General features: G+C 46.4%; 10 protein-coding genes across 10 annotated transcripts; 5 read left to right on the top strand and 5 right to left on the bottom strand.

Moving 5' to 3' along the window:
- Window positions 1-945: 945 nt before the first annotated feature.
- Window positions 946-2,151, top strand: N7478_004989 (uncharacterized protein; the record flags this gene model as incomplete). Its single annotated transcript, XM_056921203.1, has 3 exons — window positions 946-1,683; window positions 1,748-2,076; window positions 2,124-2,151. 3 exons carry the CDS (start codon window positions 946-948, stop codon window positions 2,149-2,151), a joined length of 1,095 nt encoding a protein of 364 aa, XP_056779240.1.
- A 762-nt stretch (window positions 2,152-2,913) lies between these two features.
- N7478_004988 (sugar phosphate/phosphate translocator) lies at window positions 2,914-4,397 on the top strand (the record flags this gene model as incomplete). The annotated part of the gene is made up of 6 exons (XM_056921202.1): window positions 2,914-3,011; window positions 3,068-3,135; window positions 3,199-3,204; window positions 3,301-3,418; window positions 3,490-3,589; window positions 3,654-4,397. The coding sequence occupies 6 exons, from the start codon at window positions 2,914-2,916 to the stop codon at window positions 4,395-4,397; spliced, it is 1,134 nt and encodes a 377-aa protein (XP_056779239.1).
- Window positions 4,398-5,464: 1,067 nt separating this feature from the next.
- N7478_004987 (SDR family NAD(P)-dependent oxidoreductase) lies at window positions 5,465-6,393 on the top strand (the record flags this gene model as incomplete). Its single annotated transcript, XM_056921201.1, has 2 exons — window positions 5,465-5,475; window positions 5,529-6,393. The coding sequence occupies 2 exons, from the start codon at window positions 5,465-5,467 to the stop codon at window positions 6,391-6,393; spliced, it is 876 nt and encodes a 291-aa protein (XP_056779238.1).
- Window positions 6,394-6,991: 598 nt separating this feature from the next.
- Window positions 6,992-8,109, top strand: N7478_004986 (uncharacterized protein; the record flags this gene model as incomplete). Its single annotated transcript, XM_056921200.1, has 2 exons — window positions 6,992-7,151; window positions 7,205-8,109. The coding sequence occupies 2 exons, from the start codon at window positions 6,992-6,994 to the stop codon at window positions 8,107-8,109; spliced, it is 1,065 nt and encodes a 354-aa protein (XP_056779237.1).
- A 233-nt stretch (window positions 8,110-8,342) lies between these two features.
- On the bottom strand, window positions 8,343-9,056 carry N7478_004985 (uncharacterized protein; the record flags this gene model as incomplete). The annotated part of the gene is made up of 2 exons (XM_056921199.1): window positions 8,343-8,716; window positions 8,795-9,056. 2 exons carry the CDS (start codon window positions 9,054-9,056, stop codon window positions 8,343-8,345), a joined length of 636 nt encoding a protein of 211 aa, XP_056779236.1.
- A 436-nt stretch (window positions 9,057-9,492) lies between these two features.
- N7478_004984 (Dabb family protein) lies at window positions 9,493-9,976 on the bottom strand (the record flags this gene model as incomplete). Its single annotated transcript, XM_056921198.1, has 3 exons — window positions 9,493-9,648; window positions 9,734-9,844; window positions 9,911-9,976. 3 exons carry the CDS (start codon window positions 9,974-9,976, stop codon window positions 9,493-9,495), a joined length of 333 nt encoding a protein of 110 aa, XP_056779235.1.
- A 254-nt stretch (window positions 9,977-10,230) lies between these two features.
- On the top strand, window positions 10,231-11,509 carry N7478_004983 (alpha-hydroxy acid oxidase; the record flags this gene model as incomplete). The annotated part of the gene is made up of 3 exons (XM_056921197.1): window positions 10,231-10,373; window positions 10,427-10,749; window positions 10,806-11,509. The coding sequence occupies 3 exons, from the start codon at window positions 10,231-10,233 to the stop codon at window positions 11,507-11,509; spliced, it is 1,170 nt and encodes a 389-aa protein (XP_056779234.1).
- An 82-nt stretch (window positions 11,510-11,591) lies between these two features.
- On the bottom strand, window positions 11,592-12,393 carry N7478_004982 (MscL family protein; the record flags this gene model as incomplete). The annotated part of the gene is made up of 4 exons (XM_056921196.1): window positions 11,592-11,684; window positions 11,739-11,883; window positions 11,972-12,172; window positions 12,257-12,393. 4 exons carry the CDS (start codon window positions 12,391-12,393, stop codon window positions 11,592-11,594), a joined length of 576 nt encoding a protein of 191 aa, XP_056779233.1.
- A 752-nt stretch (window positions 12,394-13,145) lies between these two features.
- Window positions 13,146-13,787, bottom strand: N7478_004981 (uncharacterized protein; the record flags this gene model as incomplete). The annotated part of the gene is made up of 3 exons (XM_056921195.1): window positions 13,146-13,411; window positions 13,462-13,532; window positions 13,591-13,787. The coding sequence occupies 3 exons, from the start codon at window positions 13,785-13,787 to the stop codon at window positions 13,146-13,148; spliced, it is 534 nt and encodes a 177-aa protein (XP_056779232.1).
- A 1,311-nt stretch (window positions 13,788-15,098) lies between these two features.
- Window positions 15,099-16,437, bottom strand: N7478_004980 (DUF614 domain protein; the record flags this gene model as incomplete). The annotated part of the gene is made up of 2 exons (XM_056921194.1): window positions 15,099-15,334; window positions 15,393-16,437. The coding sequence occupies 2 exons, from the start codon at window positions 16,435-16,437 to the stop codon at window positions 15,099-15,101; spliced, it is 1,281 nt and encodes a 426-aa protein (XP_056779231.1).
- Window positions 16,438-16,812: the final 375 nt, after the last annotated feature.

Below are 16,812 nucleotides of genomic sequence, written 5' to 3'. Positions count from 1 at the left end.
GACCCACTCTATATGATTGACGCCTTACCGTTTTGGGCGTGGGTGTACGGTAAGAATGTTACGTAATTCTATTTTACTGGGGAAAACCACTATTTGTTAGCGTATTCTAGTGTTTTCAAATACCTTTATTCCGGCTGGGTGTGGGGCACGCCTGGATCGTCCCAAATGCATATCGCGAGAGGCTGTGTAATGCATGCAGACTACATCATATAATAATGTAACCTATGCAGGAGCCGCACTTATACGGATATCGCTCTCTCTGAAGAATGGATTGAGAAGGATAAATTCCGATTGTGGGGAATCTTTGACTTCATAGCGGAACGATACATTGATTGGATCCATGGTACCTACTATGTATTGGGGCGTGGAAATATTATGTATGAACCCTGGGGCCCTCAGAGCCCTGGAGTACTAGGTACATAGGTATCAGCCGATACTACATATGCAAATTGGGCTCAGTATGATCAGAAATTTTGCCAGCCATTTCCTTATTTATATTCTCGTTGCTTTTTGTTGGCAAATATTTGAAGGCTCAATGATTAAATATAGAATAATGTTGGGATAAACAGAAAATATTGAGTCCAAGTTGTCAAATGCCCAGGTGTATATGTAGCATATTTATATCTACTATACTATGTAAGTTTGTTGGTTGAGGCAAGTGCGGTTGGTGCTCCGGATATACCAACGACTTACTACTAGTAACTGTGATCCAAACAAAGATCCATCCCTGAACTTCTTTCCTCACTTCAAGTTTTCGCACCTGACAATTTCCAAGGTCGAACCGAAACAATAATGCTTTCTCATCTGTAGTACGAGTCTACAGCAACATCTTTCCTCCCGAGGCCGGCGCTGATTTCCTCGTTTTGATTCTTTCACTTCGCCTACAGAATCCCCCATTACTCGTCCGAGTCTGACATAGCCTCCAAGTTGCTTCAAGTTTCCAACATGGGTACACCCTACGGGTACTGGTCACAGTCTCATCTCGCTCCAGCTGACAATTTGCCCTCAATTGATCCACTCCTAACACCTCGAATCCACACAGTACAGGAACTCGCGCGGACTCTCAATAAAGTGGGCGTTGTGCATGTCAGAGGCACTCCGGCCTCTGGGAAAACCATCCTTGCTCAGTTTCTCAAAACTCACTACGTGAGTCTCAATACAACGGTTCTTTTTTTCGATAACTGGAGAGGCCGCGCAAGGTACGAGCTCAAAATTATGGATGCAGGATACAAGCAAGACCAAAGATTCAATGTCCCATCGTTCATTGAAGTAGGCGACTACGTGCTTATCATTGACGACGCGGAGACATCGTTTCATGACATGGAATTCTGGAAGGGTTTCGTGTTGAAGGCCCTGCAACGTCAGTACAAAGCCCGAATCTGTCTGTTTTCTTGTGGTGGGAGCCCACTCTCTGGGACGGATCAAGAGTCTTTCGGTCATCTTCAATCCGGCCCTTTCTTTCCCCGACACAGAGTATCGGTCTTACCATCTGCAGCCGGGGACTCTCCTCCTTTTGGGCTGTTCTTCACTCGAGTTGAGTTCGACGATGTCATCCGCCGCTATTGCACTGCTGCTATCCGCAACCCGAAGATTTGTTTAGAGCTGTCTGCGGAGAACAGGATCTTTGAAGTGACGAGAGGGCATCCTGGAGCGGTGAATGGTATTCTACAGTTGTTACATCATGTAAATATGTCTTGTTTCAGAAAGAGGCTGTCCGTTCTATGAATATTGCTAATTTTGGCTTCAGGTTTTTCGTGATCCACTGATGAATGCCGGTTTCAGGCTTGGGAAAGATGAAGTCGAGAGTTGTCTCAATGACCTAGAGCACGTCGGCCAAATCCCCAATCTTCAATTCAAGAGTTCCCTACCAATGTCATCTGTCTCACACGAGGCTATTCAAGCTATGCGCATAGTCGTCGCAAAAAAAGCCATCGACTTCGACCCAAACGATACGGGTATCAAAGAATGTTACGACAACGGATGGCTTTTAGCCGAAGCAATAAAGGGAAACAGGGCTCGCTACTATGACAAAAGAGAGCGCGTTGTCTGCGTGTTTCCAACGGAACTACATGAAAGGTAAGTCTCTATTGCCTTTGCCTCGGTGGCTTTACTAATGTTCGCAGTTACTTCAAAATGGCCTACGAGGATTAGAATTTTCTCTTAGCTTTTTCAAACATGATATCTGACTATGGGATATTATCCGGCTGCGAATTTCTCTGGGCGCATACCTGGAAGTGCTTTAAGTACTTGTATGATAAGTAAGGTACGTAGCCTATGTACCTATGTAGAGTATTCCTTATGTATCGATTGATGTAGTATCGGCAATTCATTATCTCCTATTGGCCCAAGCGTCTTCTTGTGAAGTGATATGGGGACTATTGCTAAATTAGCCGTCTAGCCTGTTTCATAGATAAAATCGAGGGAATGTCGTGATATCAAGTCGAATTTTCTTTTTTTTTTCTCTATAAATTTTAAATTAAAATAAAAACCCTCGCGTAAAGTGTGCGTTTGGTAGATGAAGATCATTAAAATGACCTGTAATTCAGCGTGGCTGAGATCTCAAGTGGCCCACAGCCTTAAAAAAGGGGTCCAACCAAAAGGAACATCTGCTTCTAGGGGTGAACAAAAAAGCAATAACATAAAAATTAGAATAAAATAAAAACTCTACTCCGTGCACTAGCAAGATTTCGCCTGGAACAAGCAACACGGGAAGACCCTGTGCAAAACCTGAAACACACACAAGGGGGCTCCACGCCGCGTCAACGTGTACTCTAACTCTGGCCAATCACCATCACCGCCAATCCACACCGCCCACGACGATCATATCTTGCCCCTAAGCCCCTAAATGCTTGCATTTTTCTCTCCTGCACAACTCACCATAGTCATTCCTTTGCAGGTACATACATTTTCATCATGGCAAACGGTCGCTCTTCTCAGGATGAACGCAAGCTCGAGGGCGGAAACGCTGCTCCCGCTCCTAACCAGGGCTTGCACCCAGGTTTCTACATTGCGTGGGTCTTTCTCAACAATTCCATCCCCTGTTCGCTTCATACTAAGACTGGCCTAGTTTGTGGATTGCCCTGAGTTCCAGTGTCATTCTGTTCAACAAATGGGTTTTGGATCGTGCCCAGTTCCGTAAGTCTTCATTTGCTCCTGAATCTCGTTGTTGGACTCTTTGCTAATTGAATCCGTTCTTAGACTTCCGTAAGTTCGCCACTTGAATACCCTGGTCTCTCTTCAACATGCATTCTAGCCGATCTTGAAGGAAAAACCACGATTCTAATATTTATTCCCGCTCAGCACTGTTCTTGACAACATGGCATATGGTTTTCGCTACCGCGATGACCCAGGGTCTGGCTCGCTTCACCAACATTCTTGACTCTCGCCACAAGGTCCCAATGAACCCCAGCACTTACGCGTGAGTGCCGCACCTTACAAACGAACGGATTTTTAATATGACAAACCAATGCTGATGTTTCGGGGATATAGTCGCGCCATTGTGCCCATTGGTATCATGTTCAGTCTGAGTCTGATCTGTGGTAACCTGGCCTACATGTATCTTAGTGTGTCCTTCATTCAGATGCTGAAGGTGAGTCTTGCTACATACTCTAAATGCCTATGCCCAGACATATAACTGACCCTCGACTACAAAGGCCACCAACGCCGTCGTGACTTTGCTTGCCACTTGGGCCTTCGGTATCGCCCCTACCAACTTCAAGACCCTCGGAAACGTTACCATCATTGTCGTTGGTGTCGTGATTGCCTCCTTCGGCGAGATCCAGTTCGACATGCTTGGTTTCCTTATCCAGGTCGGTGGTATCATCTTCGAGGCTCTGCGTCTGGTTATGGTCCAGCGCCTCTTGAGCTCCGCTGAATTCAAGATGGACCCTCTGGTCTCTCTCTACTACTACGCACCCGCCTGTGCCGTCGCCAATGGTGTCGTCACCCTGTTCACTGACATTCCCCGTATGAGCATGGCCGACATCTACGGCCTCGGTGTTGGCACGCTCCTCGTCAACGCCCTGGTTGCTTTCCTGCTCAACGCCTCCGTTGTTCTCCTGATTGGCAAGACCTCCGCCGTCGTCCTGACCATGGCTGGTATCCTAAAGGACATCTTGCTGGTTTGCGCCTCCATGATGATCTTCCATGACCCCGTCACTCCCCTGCAGTTCTTCGGATACTCCATTGCCCTGGGTGGTCTTTGCTACTACAAGCTCGGTGCCGAGAAGATGCAGTCTCTCACTACCGATGTCCGCCTTCAGGTCGGTGAATACCGACGCACCAACCCTGGCAAGGCCAGGATTATCGCTGGCGGTGCTGTCCTGTCGGTCATTCTGATCGTCCTGTACTCCGGCGCTCCTGCCTCCCAGGCCGTCCCCGCCAAGTTGACCACTTAAGCATTGCGCAGCAACTCGCCAATGCCCGTGTCAACAGGGTATTTATACCATATCTATGAGAACCTTTTCTTTTGATATTGGGCTCGACAACTACAGCTAATTATCTTCTTCTCCAAAGCTGTGTATTTTTTTTTCTTGTTGTGATAGAAGGGGATGCTTTGTTCTTTCGTCTATGATGGGGGTATGCATGTAAATTTTGGTGGGATAGATTCAGGTCCGATGGGATTCAAGGCGAACACAAATATATCAGGCTGTGTTTTCTCGCTATGTTTTAATGATTTTATTTTCATTTGCCTGGAGTCTTGAGATAGCCAATGGACATTACTAAATGATGATTCTGCTCCTTGTTTGTATAATCATCAAAACTTCATCTGTATAGCTACATATGTACTAGTAATTGTGGGTAAATGATTCCGCTTTTCTCCGTCGCCGGCAATTTCGGACCCACACTCGGGATTGTTTAGAAAGGGTGGAGAAGACAAGCTAATTTTATGGGGGCATGAGACACTTCGTAGTTAGACTCATAGTGAAGGTGTGGACAAGAGCATCATGGGAATGAAGGCTCAGGGTCTAGTATTCCCAAGGTTGTCACTGGGTATACGATTGAGGTTGGGGAGAGACAGTAAACAATCAACATGAATGAAACCACTGCAGAAAAAAGTCTGATTACCTTATGGAGTAGCACGCAAGGGACACTTGATATTACAAAGCCTACGTGCTCCGAAATCGCAGCAGAACTGCTTTTTTACGTAGAAGATAGGGGCTCTCTATGACGACGCCTCGTGTTGTTCGGTTTGAAGCAATTTCATACACCGGCACATCACCGGGCGGGGAAGAGAAGTAATCCGATATTCAACAATCAGGTCTCCAATAGGATTGAAAGCGATGATATGTAACTGCGGGGAAAATCGATTTTCTGAACTACTATGTACTTATGCTGGCTGGGCATGTAAACTCGGCGTCAAGTCCGAGACAGTTGTTAAGACTTCCCCCACAACAGCAAGACAACCCATCGACATAGAACACAATATTACGATAATCCTGAAACACCACACAAATTACTCACCATGGCTTCTAGGTGAGAATACTTCCACTTCGTCCTAGACATAGGAGACTAAAGCTCCACTCTAGAGATGAATCCCCTATATACCCCGACTTAAAAGACAAAGTCGCCGTAGTGATAGGAGCAGGACAATCAGGCAACACCAACTCCAACTCCTGGGGCAACGGAGCAGCAATCGCAAAAGTCCTAGCCGACTCAGGAGCCAAAGTAATCGCCTGCGACGTGAACCTCGAAGCAGCACAACGTACAGCATCCCGAATCCACTCTTACTCCCCAAAACAATCCTGCACCGCAATCCAACTCAACGCAACAAACGACTCCGAAATCAAGCAAGCAATTGATAGCATTATCAACGAGCATGGCCGAATCGACATCCTCGAAAACAATGTCGGCGGAACCCGAGCAGGCGACCCAGGTACCATGACCGAAGAAGCATGGGACGCACAAATCCAACTAAACCTGAAAACGGTCTTTCTAACCTGCAAAGCCGTGTTGCCAATAATGGAAAAACAAGGATCGGGTTCGATAGTCAATAACGCCTCGGTCGCTGGGATGCGGTACCTTGGCAAGCCGCAGGTGGCGTATGCATCAGCCAAGGCGGCAGTTATCCATTTTTCCAAGGTTAGTGGGATTATGTACGCGGGGAGAGGCGTTCGAGTGAACTCTGTTGCGCCGGGGATGGTGTATACGCCTTTACTGGAGATGCTAGGCAACAGCCAATCGGACGAGGATCGGGAAATCTACAGGAAGATCACAGAACATAATGTACCGCAGGGTAGTATGGGGGATGCGTTTGATGTTGCTGATTGTGTGGCATTTTTGGCTAGTCGGGCTTCGAAGTATATCACTGGACAGAATATTGTTGTTGATGGGGGACTTATAGGATCAACTGGAACCGGTGCCACGGCGAGTTCAGTACGGTCGAAGCTTTGAATAACTTGAAGTTTGAATCTTGGTGTACTGCTGCCCAGGTAGAGCATGTGAGATTCTTTGTGAGACTGGTCATCATTACAAGATTCTTACTCTCTTATGTCACCCCTCTACTATTTTCTTGTATGGACTGCCCCTTACTATATTTAGGAGCATATAGCAGAATCTACGAAATGATGATGAAATAAACAGTGTTGGTATTTACTTTCTTTTTGATATTTTATGACATTGGCTAGCCCTGCCAAACAGTAATTGGTAGCTGGGTAAAAAGTACCTGTTCTTGTTTTTCCTGCATGAACCTGTGGCAAAACTGGTTAGGCAAACGCCACCGACGGCACATCCAAACAACGTCTGTACAATGAAAGATCAATTGCCTTTTCAGTCGTATTGCACATTCCATCCATCATGACTGTTCAACTAAAACGTCATAATTGTACAATTCTTGTACAAGAAATCATAGATCGAGTTCTTTGAATAAATTTCTATATAAACATCCTACTTCATGGCCACAATTATCTATCAACCATCTATCTTCATCTACTTGCAACTTTGAATATCAAATCAATTATCTTCACACCAATCTCAATTTCCACTACTCATAATGGGTCTCCTCAAGAAAGCCGAAGAGGTCATGACTGGCACTGGCAACCACAACCACAACACCAGCACCAGCACCAGCACCAGCAGTACCACTGCCAACAACGGCCCACACAACTCGAGCCTAGCCAACAAGCTCGACCCTCGTGTTGATAGTAATGCTGGTTCGTAATAACTACTTGACATTAACGAACAATTCAAGCTAACTATATCTCAGCCGCTACGAACACCACCCATCAACACCCTCTTGGTACCACTACTGGAACGACAGGGACCACAGCGACCACTACTGGCCCCCACAGCTCCAACATGGCCAACAAAGCTGACCCAAGAGTGAGCTCTGATATGGATCACCACCACCGTACCGGCACTCATGTCGGTGGCACAACCCACCACAGCCCAGCAACTGCAACGGGTGGTACCCACGTCGGTTCGACAACCCACCACACCACTCCAGTAGCTACAACTGGCGGTACTCACCTCGGCTCGACAACCCAACACACCACTCCAGTAGCTACAACTGGCGGTACTCACCTCGGCTCGACAACCCACCACACCACTCCAGTAGCTACAACTGGCGGTACTCACCTCGGCTCGACAACCCACCACACCCCAGCACATACAGCCGCTGGTACCCATGTTGGTTCAACAACCCACCACGCCACACCACCAACCACAACTACTGGTACACACCACGCAGGTCTAGCTCACCAGACAGACCCCCGCGGCGACTCTACCCTCCATTCAGGCCATCCTCTTAACACCGGGCCTGCCTCGACAACCGCCGGTCCACATAAATCAAACCTTGCCAACAAGGCCGATCCCCGCATTGACTCGGATCTGGATGGCCGTGCTGGCTTTGGTGCAGGAAACACCTACAGTACCGGTCCAGCACCAGGAACTGCTGGTCCCCATAAATCAAACTTTGCCAACAAGGCCGATCCCCGCATTGATTCGGATATGGATGGCCGTGCTCGTCAGCAGGCTATGGCGGGAAGCAGCTACGGTAACACGGCGACTGCTGCTACTACTGGTCCTCACTCTTCTGGCTTGGCGAATAAGGTCGATCCTCGCGTGGACTCTGATATCCACACCCATGGAACTACGCAGCGAACTATCTAAGGGTCTTACGCTGGTGCAGACTGATTTATGAAATTGCTTTCAATGAGATATCCGGAATTGCTGGGAATGAATTTATGATTTACTTTGCTACAATAACTTAAATTTATCAAAGAAATGAACACGCAGCTAGTCATTACAGGCAGAAGTCTTTCTTCAACTAGATAGTAGATTTCCTTTTTTTCTGTTCAATTTAGTGTTCTTCGATCTATCTAGCTCTCTCAGTAAGTGATATTTCAAGCGCCCAGAAGCGCCAAAACACCAATGGCTAGTCCAGTGAGACCGGTATCTAGACCAGCAGTTTTACCCATTGCCCCTGAAGAAGAGGTAGGAGCAGCACTGGGCGAGCCCCCGGCTGGGGTACCGCTACCCATAGCTCCAGTGCTTGTCATATCGCCGGTCATACTTTCAGTCATAGTACTCATCATATCGCCAGTCGCTGTGCTCATCATACTGCCAGTCATGGTACTCATCATGCTATCAGTCATAGTTCCCGACATGCCACCGGTAGTATCAGTGGCGATAACAGAAGTGGAAGTCGCCGATGCAGCCATAGTACTATCGTAAGAGGTTGTCGTGAACGAGCAAGAACGAACAAGGTCGTTGGCATCTAGTGGCTCGATGAATAAAGTTAGCATGGGGCAAACCAGGATATATAAAGACAAGAAAATAAGCGCAATTTACTAACCATTATCGCTGCCATCCTTGCCATACTTGGTCATGCAGGCATCACATAGTGGGAGACTATGAGCTGCTCTGGGATCATCACAGATGCATTTCAGCTCGGCAGTATCATCTTCACTTGTTTTCTTGTCACAAGAGGATGTTATACTGACTACTGGAGCACAGACATCTTTGCATTCAGAAGGCACATCGTTGGCATCGATATCGCCGGCAATAACGTGGGAGGCCAAGAGAAATACAGGAAGAACGGAGAAATAGAAACGCATTTTGGTGGTTTCTTTTCAACTTGAATGTATGTAAGATATTCAATAATTGAAATGAGAGAATATTAATCTTCAATTTCTTGATTGGCACCAATATAATAAGGGGATACCGTGATTTATAGGTGCTCAGTCGGGGTACTCCGGTTCTTATTACGTATAGTTCTTGGCTTGTCGGCATCTTCTTAGCTCCCGCATTCCGCTTTAAAGGTCCTTACCCCAGATCAGCCTAGTGATGTGCAGTGGCTTAGATTATTTTACTTGTCTGCCTGCGGTTGGATGTTGATCCATTTCTTATTGTGATGAAGCACACGGCATTTGAATGCCAGCCATGGTCCCCTTTGCTTGATATCAAGATTTTACACTTCAATTGGCTCCAGCTCAAGCTAAAGACCAAGCTTGATCATCTGATCATGAGGTCATTCATCTAATAATAGGTAACTTAAAACGTTCCAGGCGTATAATCGATCACTTGAGCTTTCTCAATAATTCCGCCTACGCTCCGAACAAACTCCTGGTGCGCTGGGTCGCTTCGAACATAGTAGTCTCTATCTTCTGCGGTCGCGAACTGAACAACGAAGGCATGGGTAATTCCTTTCTATGAGATGAGATACACGGATAAGCAAGTTTCCATCGAATCTTGGCCCTTCTTCTTGGAAAGAGGATCACAGGCCTCTGCTTACCTGAATTCCTTCAATGGAGTTATCTGCCCCACCCGAAGATGTCTCGATATATGGCTTTTGAGATGTCGGATGAAGACAATTATCTTTCAATGCGAGCATACGATTGCATGTCTTGAGTAAAATTAGCCTCTTGTGTGTGTGATGACGCAGCCGCTCGTGCAGACATGGGCATCATACATCGTTGATTACTGAAGCCTCGACATCTGGCTTGAATTGAAAGAGAACAATGTGAACGATAGGCATGAAGACTTGGATTTTTTCTTTCATAAAGAGCACCTTGAATTAGACAGATTTGCAAGTGGTCGAAAGTGATTAAAATCAACGAGGTTCAAATGTTCGACTGATGCGGGGACAATCACAAATTAAATGGGGGAAAATGAGGGGACCGATATCGGATAATTTTCCGCCCCTTATCTACTGTCAACATCGCGAGAAATTGAGTTTTCAATATCTCCAAACACTTCAATTTGAGCGCCTTCATAATAAAAATGAGTCCAATGCCTTCTCAGGATGATCCAATTACTATTGATCAAGTAGAGGATCTTGCTCGACAAAAAATTCCCTCTCAAGCCTACAACTATTACTCCTGTGGTGCTGATGATCAACGGGCTCTAGAGTCAAACCGTACAGACTTTGATAGGTGAGACCAAATCTTCATATACCTTCAATCCAAAAATCATTAACACAATGTAGTCTGTACGTTCTTCCACGGGTCCTCAGAGATGTATCTCATGTTGATACCTCGGTCAAGATATTTGGTCAAACGCTTCCAATTCCAATAGGAATCGCTCCCACCGCGATGCAACGACTGGCTAGTCCGGAAGGCGAGCTAGATGTATCCAGAGCGGCGAGTTCAATGGGTGTGAACATGACGCTTTCTTCGAACTCCACTACTTCCCTCGAGGATGTTATCTTTGCTCGCCAACAGACCTCGAGCCCAGCCCCGCCATATTGGTTTCAAATCTATCTCCACACTAAGCTAGAACTAAGTGTTCCCTTGATTAAACGGGCAGAGGGTATGTTTTCAAAAACTTTCTAGTTTCAATTATTCATCTTACTAATTTTGTCACAGCTGCTGGGTACCAGGCACTTGTCCTCACGGTAGACAGCCCAGTGCTTGGAAATCGCATCAACGAGAGAAAAGAACCATTGATTCTTCCCGAAGGTATCACATTGGCAAACTCAAAGAACAACTCATCAAGTTCACGAAAACCAACATTCAACCGCGTGATGATGGATGCAAGAAATAAACAACAATACGACGAGGGACTTCGCGAGGCTGATGGCAGAGAATACAACTCCTCGCTTACATGGAAGTCAGCTATGGAGTTCCTACGCCGCACAACGAACATGAAAATTATTGTGAAGGGAATTATGGCACCAGAAGATGCTCAGGCTGCAATTGATCACGGAGCAGACGCTATTGTAGTGTCTAATCATGGCGGGCGCCAGCTAGGCTGCGCTCCATCTACAATCAAAGCATTGCCTGAAATCGTGGACGTCGCGAAGGGAAGAATACCGGTCATCTTCGATGGAGGCGTACGTCGTGGAAGTGACGTTTTTAAGGCGCTGGCACTTGGTGCGGACTTTGTTCTTGTTGGAAGGCCTGTATTGTGGGGTCTTGGCTACAAAGGCAGGGAAGGTGTGGAGACTGTGATGAATATCTTGGAGCGCGAACTGAGTCGTACCATGGCATTGGCGGGTACTGCTCGAGTTCAAGATATTAATGCCTCCTTCCTTAGACAATCTGTTGATGGGCGCTTGAACAAATTATAAAATGTGCAATTTACAGAATAGCAAACAGATGTGAGAATAGATGAGATGAAACGAATCTGGTAGCTTCAATGAAATGAGCTCTCTATAAGCTGTATTCATCTTCTCTATCATTGGCATCTTTGGGTAGGTCCTCTCTACCATCTTGCCAACTCGAACAGTTGAGACAACGCGAAGCCTGTGTTCTTGTCAATTTTCAATTCATTCGAGAAGATGTATAGGAAGTACTAACCTCTACACTAATGTATTTCTTGCAGTATCTGCACCGCACCGTAGGTTTGATTATTTTGTTGTGAGAAACGAGCATATAGAGGTGCGCGATGGCGAAGAGGGTCAAGCTAACGCCCAGGAAGTTTAACATGTTCTCGACAAATCCTCTGCGCTCGATGTCAGTAAGTCCTATTTAGCTCTTTGCTTTGATCTGAATATGTCTTTTGGGAGTGATTGACAGCTTGCTTTACATACCCCCAAGCCAAAACAAGCGCGCCGTCATCCCTGGCTTGTTTAACTGTATTATAGCCCTTCTCAGTGTCATAATGCGGTCCTTGCGATAGGACAGCAAACTTCTGGTCCATGTTTCGATTCAAAAAGGGAAGAAGCGAAACAACCGGTAATGCGATATCCGATACAAATGAAGTTACGACTTTCGTAAATGCATTAGCGATTCTATAGTTTAACATTAGTACAAAATCATTAAGAGACCCAAGACCCATGCCACAAAAACCGACAAAGGCGGTTTATTCAACTTACATCAAACCCAAAGCAACCTCGAGCACGTTATCGCGAGCCGCAAAATTAAGAAAAGCATCCAAGCCATGCCTCACCCTTTCCCCGGCATTTTGGCCAACACGCATCAGAACGTCGCTACTATCTTCAAGCCCTCGCATTTTAACGCCTGCTGTGTAACAATATTTGCGGGGCTAACAAGGGTTTTATTTTCGCGGTGTGAATTTGGGACGCATGATCTCGCGCGTCAGTACGCAGCGTTATCAGTCATGCGGAAAGTTAATGGGGCGTCGGCTCCTCCCATTTGACTCGCTTGGCACGAGGGGCTTAACACATTCCTCGTCGATCCAACCAATAAACTTTCTGGGCCTTGATCGACATTCCTATGTTGGCTTTTGATTCAGCGATATTTTCTGGCGGGATTCGTGGCTAAAGGCCTTTGCGAAGGCACCGGCTACGACGATATTTGATTGGCATGAAGGGTGGTGGCCTTGGATAATTTTATTTAGACTATCGGCAACATGTGAAATAGATCGGCTGTTTGTGTGAAAATATTTAAAACAAAATTTGAACTTGAACCTTTGCTTGAGGGTCAAGCCAAGAGGTGTATGATTGATTACTATGGTGCTATTGAGTCGTTTTTTTCCAAAAAAGAAATATCTAAGTGTAAACTTGAACATGAAGTAAAAACAGAAACCAAAAAGGGGGATAGGGTATAACGAAGATCAATCACAACACAATTAATTGGCTCAAAATTTATAGATCAAGAGGCTAGTAGGTAGTGGGTAAAAAAGAGTGAAAGGAAAAGAAGAATATATCCTGCGCCGTTCGCAGAGCGCCTCAAAGTAGGAAAATATGGCAAAAGAATTCAAGTGAATGACATGACATGTCTGAAGATTTCGGTAACGAGATATCACTTAACAAGGGCTATTGTTGTGGGAAGTATAGAGTCTGAGTTGGTGGTCTCGCAGTTGGGGCTAGGAGTTCTGTGTTCCCAATCGCGCTTCTCGCCTGCGATTTCCTGCTGGCTGGCATTGGCGGTGCCATTATTGCTGATGCGACGAACCCAGACCTTCTCATGCATGACCTTGAACAAGGGACGAGTGTTTGAAAGGCAAGCTGCTAAAACACCGACAGCAGGCTCGATGCAGGTCCAGACACTCGAGTTCACTTGATTATCTTCTTGAGGTTATCATTTACCGGTCATGGTTTGAAGATAATTCACTTACATGTAATATCGTTCCCCTCTTTGGATAAGTCAATGAGAGCGACCAGGCGAATGATATCGAAGATCAGAGTCCTTGTGTAGTGTTAACAAATATACAGTGGAAGATAGAGGTATCGGACCGAAAACATACAGGAATCCGACAACGAAAATCCCAGAAAGACCAGCTTTCTGGGCCTTTGAGATGGGAAGATTCCAGACTGTGTGCATAGGCATAACGAGAAGGATGGCGTCGGTAACAATGTTTGGAATTTGGAGACCATAGTAGTATTTTCCGAGATCCATGCAGGCACCAGGTGTGGTGGGCTCCCAGAGTTTCTTAGTGGGCATACAGGTAAAGCAACCTGAGAGAATACCACATGCGGCCCAAAGGATAAAAATCAGGCCTACAACATTAACAAAAGCTTTCATTGCCTTTGTCGGGAAAAGTCGTCGGTAGAGCATCAGGATGGATAGTTTGATGCATGCGATGCAACCAGTGTAAAGGATCGAGCCAGTGAACAATGTCTAGTGGAATTTTAGCGAGAGTCCAAAAAAGAGAGACCAACTAGGTATAATCAAAAATTAACTTCAAATAAACAGTAAGTTGGTCAGGGCGTACATATACGAGGTGGGTTCCGAGTCCATTGTATAACACTACCATAAGGTTAGTTGCATCAAATTGCTAAATGTGAATGAAGGTAAGACATACAAACAATACCCAAGCGATCAGATAAGATGATCATAAACTATTTTAGCCCTGACGGGCCACAATATGCACTCGATCGGGCAGAGTGGCTAGAGCTAACTTTGGACAGTCTTTCAACGCCCCACTCCGTCACGATGGTCGCCGAGGGAGCTGCGCGGGTAATTCACCCAGAATAGACATATAACTTGCGGCGATTAATGAGCCAATAGCCCCTTCTAAATGACCTTAGATATGGCTACAACTATTCATTTTTGCAAGGGTACCATGTGGAGATGGGTATCGTCGCTAAATTGCTCCCCGACTTGGGAAGTTTATGGATAAGCTTTTCCGGTAACGATTGAGGGAGTCCGGTGTTCTGGCTCGCTCGATCGTGCGATCGCACGATAATGTCCCTGCAACTTGGTTCATGATCTCCGTGATACATCTACATGATATTTAAGTAGACTCCTCCGGCCCGCTGGATTTTGACTTCCCCAGCCACGCGTGAAGGCATTGAGAGCTTCTGGAGGCCTGGCGCAAGCACATTTAGAATTTGGGGATCTATCACACATGCCAAGGGCTTCCAATAGCTTCTGGTCCCACAGCTAGTAGGAGAATGATAGTAATTTTGGCTTGCTATGGTGACACTCAGGTCATTGATGTACAGACCCAACATATTGGTTCGGTTGCGGAGGATCTACGTATAAGGTTGGGACTGATAAAATTCTATCAACATGCACGAATTGCACAAGCGCTTGAAGACAGCCTAGACTAATGATCAACACGCACCTCCAGTGGCATGCAGGGATGATGTATGTTGCCATTGCCTCATAGCCATCAATCGGTGACTCCGATATAACACACATAGAAAATTCATTTCAAATCCAATTCCGGTGGATTATGACATATCTTCGTTATACGTACAATTGCCTAACAATATTCACTGTACAGCCGTATACGTCGGACATCCCGCATTATTTCGGTGGTGGGGGGAAGGTCATCGGCGCGGGTGCCATGTAAGGTGATGTAAAAGTTGCCCCCCTCTCCAGCGCAACACGACTGCGGTTGTCTTCTCGCTTCACTATCTCTTTCTCATTTTGAATGAGGGTACAACAGCAACAACATGTCGACCGAACACAGTCTGACCCAGTATCTCCTGGGATCCCATAGGCTTTACGCGTTCTCCGGCGTTGTATAGTGGTCAAAATGCCTGTATTTATATCAGTTATCATTCCTTGAGGGTATACGAGGGAAACTGCAACGCTTACATTGACATCCGCATAGTAAAGCCATTCCGGTACATGATCCATTACAAGTCTCGTATCCCAACATGTTGGTCGGGTCTTCTTGTTTGGACTTTCGGTTGAGACGATACTGCGTTTTCCCATAGAGAACACACGGGCATATTAATCCCAGAAAACATGCCCAGATATTATTCGAACAGTCGCACATCCCGTGGCTCCATCCTCCTCCGTAGACCTCTTGTACTGGATGCATTATTTGTCCGGGTTGGTGGAATATGTTTGAGTCTTCTGTCGCTTGCGCTTGCGGGGAGTCTCTTGCGGTCGGAGGTGGGAACGAAGGCAGTTTGGGCGACTTTAATGGATTTTCGTCGGGCGCAAGAACCATAGTATTGCTTCTATTTGGAATTTCGAGAGTTTGTTTGACGGGAAGAGGTCCGGGGGAGCTTGGTGGTTCTGGTTGACTGTATGCCTGCTGTTGCTGTTGCTGTTGCTGTTGCTGCTGTTGTTGCTGCTGCTGCTGTTCCTGGTGATGGTATTGTTCCTGGTGTTGGTATTGATACGGATATTGCACAACATGTTGAGCATATACTGGCGAGGCCAGTGGCACTTGAAAGGAAGATTGCATTGGCGATTGCATTGGCGATTGCATTGGGGAATGAATAGGTGAGTGGATTGGAGAGTGGATGATCGGTTGAATATAATGTTGGGGCTGAGCAGGCTCAGCATAAGGAGCGAAGTTGGCAGGATGTTGGTCTGGTGGCGGGTATTTCGAATAAGTAGGTATTATTCCCTCCTGTTGCAGATGTCTTTCTTTCTCATTGGGATAGATTTGGGTAGCTTGGTTCTGGACTGGTGTGGATTGTTCGATCGCTATGTGGCGTTGCTGGTATTGGTAATGGTGTTGCGGTGAATGTAGGCCGGAGTTTGCGGGGACTGGTCCTGGCGACGTCGGAGCATGAGCTTGCTGTTCAGGCCATCCCTGTTCCTCTACCGGTGATTCCATGTAAGAATATCTGCAGCCATGGTTTTGACCACTTTGGGCGTCTTCCAACTGCACCGGGCGACTCATTTTGGCTCGATGGATTGGATAAGAGACGCTTGGTCTATATAGTTAGGATCAAGAGCTTTGCCCGCTTTGAGCTATGAATTTGACTCAGAGGGAATCGCAAATTCTGAAACTGGGGATCCAAGAAAAGCTTCAAGGTTGGACGTGGGAGAGTGTGTGTCTAGGAAGTTGTTGCTGAGACCAGCTTCTCCTGGAGATCAGCATGCGGCACAAGCTCGGTTACTGAATTTCGCGCCAATTCACTAAAAAGCGACATGCGACTGCAGATCTGAAGGAAGAGAAAGGAACCATTTCCAGGTCCGTCAGAAGCTTTGGGGGGTTTGAAAAAACCCGTGTGATGAGAGTGTATCTGGGAGTGCTGGACCGCCCGAGTGGGGA

The sequence above is a fragment of the Penicillium angulare genome (assembly GCF_028827245.1).
Source record: "Penicillium angulare strain IBT 27051 chromosome Unknown utg000004l_segment0_segment0, whole genome shotgun sequence".
Lineage (NCBI taxonomy): Eukaryota > Fungi > Ascomycota > Eurotiomycetes > Eurotiales > Aspergillaceae > Penicillium > Penicillium angulare.
The sequence above is the reverse complement of the archived record's forward strand: the minus strand, read 5'-3'. Positions and strand labels throughout refer to the sequence as shown.